This window comes from Carassius carassius, chromosome 46 (genome assembly GCF_963082965.1).
Source record: "Carassius carassius chromosome 46, fCarCar2.1, whole genome shotgun sequence".
NCBI classification, from domain to species: Eukaryota; Metazoa; Chordata; class Actinopteri; order Cypriniformes; family Cyprinidae; genus Carassius; species Carassius carassius.
In genome coordinates, this window is record NC_081800.1 from 15,367,312 (window position 1) to 15,374,287 (window position 6,976).

At 37.2% G+C, this 6,976-nt stretch overlaps 1 protein-coding gene across 1 annotated transcript; it reads right to left on the reverse strand.

The window, feature by feature from the left end:
- Window positions 1–1,699: 1,699 nt before the first annotated feature.
- LOC132128884 (RING finger protein 223-like) lies at window positions 1,700–6,287 on the reverse strand. The gene is made up of 2 exons (XM_059540266.1): window positions 5,987–6,287; window positions 1,700–3,491 (listed from the first exon to the last, which is right to left on the reverse strand). Exon 2 carries the CDS (start codon window positions 3,445–3,447, stop codon window positions 2,803–2,805), a length of 645 nt encoding a protein of 214 aa, XP_059396249.1. The 5' UTR covers window positions 3,448–3,491; window positions 5,987–6,287; the 3' UTR covers window positions 1,700–2,802.
- Window positions 6,288–6,976: the final 689 nt, after the last annotated feature.

The following is a 6,976-nucleotide window of genomic DNA, read 5'->3' on the forward strand; positions in this document are numbered from 1 at the left end:
TAAAGCTCTTTACGTCAATAGCGGGTTGTGATTGCACTGAGGAGGCCTTCAAATGATTTTTTTTTAACGTTAAATGAAAACTGTGGTGTTACAAAACCTCTACAAGAGAGAGGGGTATGTCAGGATGCATTTCGGTGGAGACTTTGACTAAAAAGGAGACAGGCCAGATGGCCTGCAGCTAAGATTAAAGAAATAGATTTGTGTAGGGCGAAAAAAGTAATTTAAAACATGGCCGTAATCCACACGTAGCTATTATTAGGTGAGCTCAGCAGTGATGTCATAAGATGTTATATATATACGCTACCAGGTCAGTAAGGTTTTGGGGTCAGTAAGATTTTTTTTTTTTTTTTTTTTTGGAAACTAATACTTTTATTTAGCAATGATGCATTAACTTATCAAAAGTGATAAATAAACATATTTCTAATATTTCAAAAATGTTCTATTTAAAAAAAAAAATGTTATTGTATCCATCAAAGAATCCTGAAAAAAGGATCATTTTTTCCACAAAAAAAAATTTAACTGAACAACCTCAGTTTTTAACATTTGATGATAATAAAACATAAATCATGTGATACTGAAAACTGGGGTAATGGCTGTTTTACTTGCACAGGAATGAATTACAATTTAAAGTAGATTAAAATAGAAAATAGTTATTTTCAGTTGCAACAATATTTCACAGTATTTTTGTTTTGACTGTATTTTTGGTCAGATGAATCAGGTGCAGCCTATATTTGATCATGTATTCAGCCTTGGTGATCATTAGAGACTTCATTTTAAAAAACATTTAAAAATCTTACTGACTAAAAACTTTTGAGTAGTAGTGTACATCTTGGCTTAGATGAAGCAGGACATAATTTATGTGATTAATCAGCATGTGACTGTGAAAGTGGTGTTAGTTTTGGCCACATGGGGGGATCTGTGATGTCATGATCTGAAGGGCTACCGTACATGTTCAGAGAGAGGCCTGGGTCTGCTTTTTTTGCACTTGAATGGATGAAATGTTTGCGTTTTATACTAAAGTACCAGTTTGTTAAAGGCCCAGAAAGTAAAAGCAATGCCACTGCATATGATAATCATTATCCATGGAATGACTGACTGATTGAATGAATTTGTGATTTATGAACCTGATCGTGTGACAGCAATGTACTACTGGCATCTGAAAGCTTGGAAGCTGTTTGTCTGCTGTTTAAATTAGATTTATTTTAAACTCTGTGAAAATGTGTAAAGGGTCAAAAATGTAATCACATATTAAGACTTGAATTTCAGTTTGAACTGCTGCAAGGTAGTGTCTATGGCTGTCAGAATGTCCTTTTGTTCGGAGGTGTATATAATGACTACTTTTTGTTCATATGCTATCAGTGTGGTGTTATGCGTTACAGATCAATCTTTTTCTTTTTTCTTTCTGTGGTCAGTTGATTTGTTGTAAATTAAATATTTTATTTGTTTGTTAATACAGTGATGGAAATATTCACAGCCGTTTTGCATATTATTTTAGGATGATGTTAACATTGTTATTACTACTACAATTATACAAAACATCAACAGTTACAAAGCTTTTTGCTTGCATTATCACAATTTCAAAGTCTTCTCTTTAAATTTACTTGAATACTATGTTGGTGGTGTTTTTTTTATCTCAGTTGATGATCAGTAGGTTTGATCTGAATCGTGTTGTGGTGATTGTCCTTGTGTGATAAAGACTGTGTTCCCTCTTGCACTGGTTCAGCCTAAAATGCCTTCTGCCCTGAAAGACACAACTGGTGTAAAAACTTGCATTTCAAATGACAATACAGGAATAGTTATTGCATAATAAAACATACACTGGGAACTTTCAACTAATTGTTTTTGACTCATTTCACCTTGCTCCAAACAAACAATTGTTGACCTATTTTTTATTTCCTTCCTGCTTCATAATTTCCTTCTCTCTTCAGGGTTTAATAATGAACAACGTAACATTAGTTTATTTTAATAGAAAACACCTGGAAGTAGGAAACTGATAATTCATCCCTACAAAACACACGCAGAGGATCAGTTTACGTGGGTGTGAGCGTGTACACAGGACCCATCACCACAGGGCTTATGTTTCAGACGGTTATTCTTTGAGGTGTGTTGGTTTAACCATCCTAGAGCAGGAAGTGATAAATTAGGGCCACGTGAATCTGTTTTATCATTATTGTACCTATTAAAATTGAAAAACATTCCATGACACCATTCCTTGTGTGGTTTACAGAAACAGTTCACTTTTTTTGTAAACAAAATACACTTCATGGGATGTAATACAATCAAATAAAAAATATATAAATGAATGTACAAGTAAAAAAAAATCTGCTTTCTTTGGATTAAGCTGCAGTTAAATGTACTTTTCTCAAGTCAACTCAGATTTCAATAGAAATCTGTGTGATCATCTGGAAAAAGTTCTCAAAACAGATTTCACTCATGTTCATGTTGGTAATGCAGATTTGCCATGTTGACCAACAGAAAGCTGCTGTGACTTTCATTTCACATCATTACACTACTGACAATGGACCTTTTTGCCTGCAAAATTGCTCCAAAATTCTGTAAAAATGTAGTTTTGATTAATGTAAGCAGACATTTAGCCATTGATCAGTTTTGTCACACTTGTTCACATGTGCTGTAAGGTGACATAATGATTCCGATACAGTTCTTGAGTCTTTACAGCAGTCCTGCTGCTTGCCTTAACCCCTTGAGCACCCAGCAGGCTTTGCAAGGAGTTATGGATGTACTGTAAACTCACACCGGTCATCCTGATTTAGCAAGTCCAGTAACAATCTAGACATGTCTGTCTTATACATTGTCTGTGGTAATAGAAGGTGTGGTAGTAGACATCTGCAAGTTCTGGGGCACACAACGCATGGAGCCCGTCGTGACGATGCACTGCAGGGGCCACAGAACGATCCCCAGCAGCAGCACCATGAGGAATATAAATAGCACTAAACGCTTCCAATCCATCAGTCGTTCCAGAAACCCAAGTCGTGGTTGAGTTTGGGAAGAAGATACAGTGCTTTGTCCACTGGCCCCAATATTGACACAGATGCAGAACGCCGGCACACCTGGAATGTCTATTGGCCGCTGATAGCACAGCCTCTCTCCATCCAGCCACACCGGTTCCTCTTGCTGCTGTTGGACGGGCAGACGACACAGCACCTCCTGGCTGGTGGTCAAAGCCGGAGGGCCTTTTCTTGGGATGGTAGTGGGATGGCGGCAGAAGGGGCAGGAGATTTTTGAGTTTTGGGGGTCCATGGAGGTGGTCATAATGCGGGAAAGGCACTCGAGGCAGAAGGTGTGCGTGCAGTCCAACTGTTTTGGCGTTTTGAAGACATTATCATAGATGTTGAAACAGATGGAGCACTCAGGATGCAAGCTCACCCTCTCCAGGTCTGTTTCCAGCGGGACCACCTGAGTGTGCCACAGCGCAGGGCTCGGCTCCATCTCACTGAAATATGGTCTTCCACTCTCTTACTCGTGAGGGTTCACTAGAACAAGCGAGACAAACCTCTCAAAATCACCTCTAGGTTCATTCCATAGGCTCTAAAGCAAAACTAGGGCACAGCTCATGAAGTAAACATTTACCGCCAGGTGATTTATGATTGTTTGCATGTCGACATTACAGTGCAAACAGAAATGGTACAGTGAACAAGAAACCCAAGAAAGAAGATGGATTCAAAGTCATCATCATGCCTTTGTATGATGCCTTTTAACCAAATAAACTGTGACTTTGAGTTGGTCATCAGTTTTACAAAGAACGCGTTACTGTGCATTCACTGTTACAAGCTGTATTGCATTGTATTTTGTATTTTTTTTTTTAAACCATTTGCCCACCTGCGTTACCTTGCTTTAGACTATACGCTATTAAAGATACTTTTTACTTTTTTAATGGTTCTTTGTAGAATGTATATTAATTTATTTTTTAAACTCCTTTGGAGTTCTTGATTTTCTAGTTTTTTAGATCAGTATATTGGTTCCTGGGTTGATGCACCAGCACATGGTGTTTTCTAAAGATGCATACTGTATATAAAAAGTTCTTAAAAAGGTTTTCAGTGGTTCTTTGCTAAACTTTAGGTTCAGCAAAGAACCATTTTTCTCTGTATACACGAAAAATAAAGGTTCTTTACAGACATCAATGGTACTGTAAAGAACCTTTGTTGTTGAACAAGGTTATTGTGGAAAGAGTTTCTTTAGGTTAATAAAATGTTCTTCACACTAAGAAAAATGGTTGTTTTAAGAACTTCTTAAGAACCATGTCTTCCCTCTTTTATAGTGTCCAAACGTTCTTGGTTTTCAGAATAACTAGAGACTAAAAAGGTTCTGTGGCATTAAGTTGTAAAAAGGTTTTGGTTCTAATTATGAGTTATTTTTAAGGATGTACAGAAATTTAGTTCATGACAAGACCGTATGAGACACCTGTGCTTACAATGTTGGTAAGACACAGACTGCTTTGTTGTCTTTGTTCTGCCAACGTCAGAACTACTGTCCTTCAGAAACCCTTTCTGAACAGAATAAGGCTGTCTAAAAGTCATCGCTCCACTGGACCTGGCATTTGGAGCTGAGAAGAATTTTATCAACAAGGTGACTCTAAAGCTCACTACCTTGTATAATACAGTGAAGTATTTTGCAGAGCCCATCCTAAACTAAATAATAGGAGCATCTAATCCTGCCCTTCTTTTACGTGGTTTTGTACCTGCACAGGTTCAGGTAAGGGTTTGGTTAAGAGCAGATGGCCAGTTCTCAAGCCCTGCAGGGCAGACCTATGTGTGTGTTTCTTTCTCCATCCCTGCACTGCACAATGCTCCTGTTTGTTCTCCATTATATTGAGCTGACTTTGGCATTCCTGGAGAACAGGCCGGTGACCAGCAGCCAGTCTCTCAGCATTGTGTAAAACCCCCAGACTCAAAGCCATGGCCTCAAGAACACATGCAGTCCGAGTCCTTTCTGACTGTCTCCTTTCATGACCTACACCTCAACGCAAAGCTGTTTAACCACCATTAGTGCACGAGTCCTTGGTTATTCATTAACTCAACCGCCTCTGTTGTTCCCCAGGCAAAACACACTAAGGGTTGACAATGTTCTTGACCTGATTCTCCTTCCTTGTGTGCAACGGCTCCTGATGCTTTCACATGTACTGTGCATTGTACTTTGTCTTAAAATCCTTAAACTAAGTATGTACAATTTATTGCTACCTTATTAGTTATGTCTAATTTTAATATATTATTTTTTAATTGATCTTTATTAGTCTATATTGGATATATAGTTGTTCATGCACTTTAAAAACACTAACTTTTTTTTAAGCAAAAATCTAAATAAATATACCTTTTCAGTAACACTTTAGAATAGGTAACACTTGTTAACCATTATGACATTTCTCTCAATAAATTCTTAATTTGCTGCTTATTAATAGTTAGTAAGGTAGTTGTTAGATTTAGGTATTGGTTAAGATTAGGGATGAAGAATAAGGTCAAGTAGAATAACGTATTAATATGTTCTTTGTTAGCACTAATACATGGCTAATATTCTAGTAATATGCATGCTAATAAAGAACTAATAGGTGTTACCTATTCTAAAGTGTTACCTTTTCTTTTTTAGTGTTTTATTTTCTCAACCTATTTTTTCCATCTTTTTTACTCTAGTTTTATGATCAGATCTTTTATTATTATTATTGTATTGTTATGCATATGTGGATTGTACCCTCTAAAAGTTTTATCAGACCTCTGAGAACACTTTGTGTGCTCCACTTTAAATTGCAGTAACTTCACTGTGCTCTCCAACGTTGTATATATTACTCTATATTATTTTCTAGTCTTCTTAAACAAGATTAGAATCACACAATAGGCAGTTGAAGTTAACGTCCCTTGAGGCACTGAGTAACCCATCCAGTTTTTCTTCACTTCAGTTCTATTTCCAAACGGCTGCCCTTCTGCATATCAGCTGAAGTACCGCCACATGTGGCAGACAATATTGCACATGTTCTTACCTGTTCTGATAACTTGAGCTCTAGTGTTATCCTTGTTCCAATGATTCCTCTTTTATCTTCTCATCACTTTGTCTCCCTAAGGACACTAATGCATTCTCAGCTCTGGAGCTGTCAGCAGTCTTTTTGATAATGTAATGTCCTCCTCTTAGGAGTCTGTTAAAAGTGGAGCTGAACGCAGGTGGGCTGCCAGTGCCTGTCGCAGTCCTTCTCAGTGTCTCGTGTCCACTCTCACCTGCCTCAATTTATCTAGTCTCTTTCAGCACTCGCTATGGAAATGACAATAATGGGCAGGAACAATAACACGGCCTTGAGGGAGTGCCAGAGACGGGGGAGGCGGGGGGTTAGGATGAAGGAAAGAATATTCATAGTATAACATTTCCATTCTCTTCATTTGCCCATCCTCTTTTTTTCTTTCTCTGTTGTCCAATCTTCCCCAATAACTTCCGAGCATGTTGCATACTTTTATATAATCTGATTGGCTTGTATTATTACATCCTGGAATTTCAGAAAATACCAACACTTACTTACAATTGGGCATTTCACTAACATTTTATTTTCACACATGAAACTAGCATAGCCAGCACACATGCCTTCAGAAATTTGTCTGAAGATTTCAATATCTTGGATGCTCATTAAAATATATGAAGCTAGTTAGTTGGACAGTCTTGTGCACATGATAAAGAAAATAAAAACTATGTATAGCCTAATTAGCATCTCATTTTTGTATGAGGGTTATTGTCATTATTATTATGTATAACTGATCTGTAAGATATTATATGCATGAATTAAGCTAGGGCTTCTTTATCTGAGTCTTTAAAAAAAGTTGGTTACTGGTTAGCATTAGAGAAAACAAACAATGACAACAATAAAATCATGAGGCAGCATTTACTTTTACTGTGATTTGCCACTCTAGTTTTAGGTTACATTGTTATAAGGAAGAGATAGAAAAATTTATAACACATCATTAAACTGAGCTGTTTGCTTACATCT

Bases quoted from the DNA above. Each gene is read 5' to 3' on its own strand.
- LOC132128884 (XM_059540266.1), bottom strand. From the start codon at position 3,447: ATGGAGCCGAGCCCTGCGCTGTGGCACACTCAGGTGGTCCCGCTGGAA.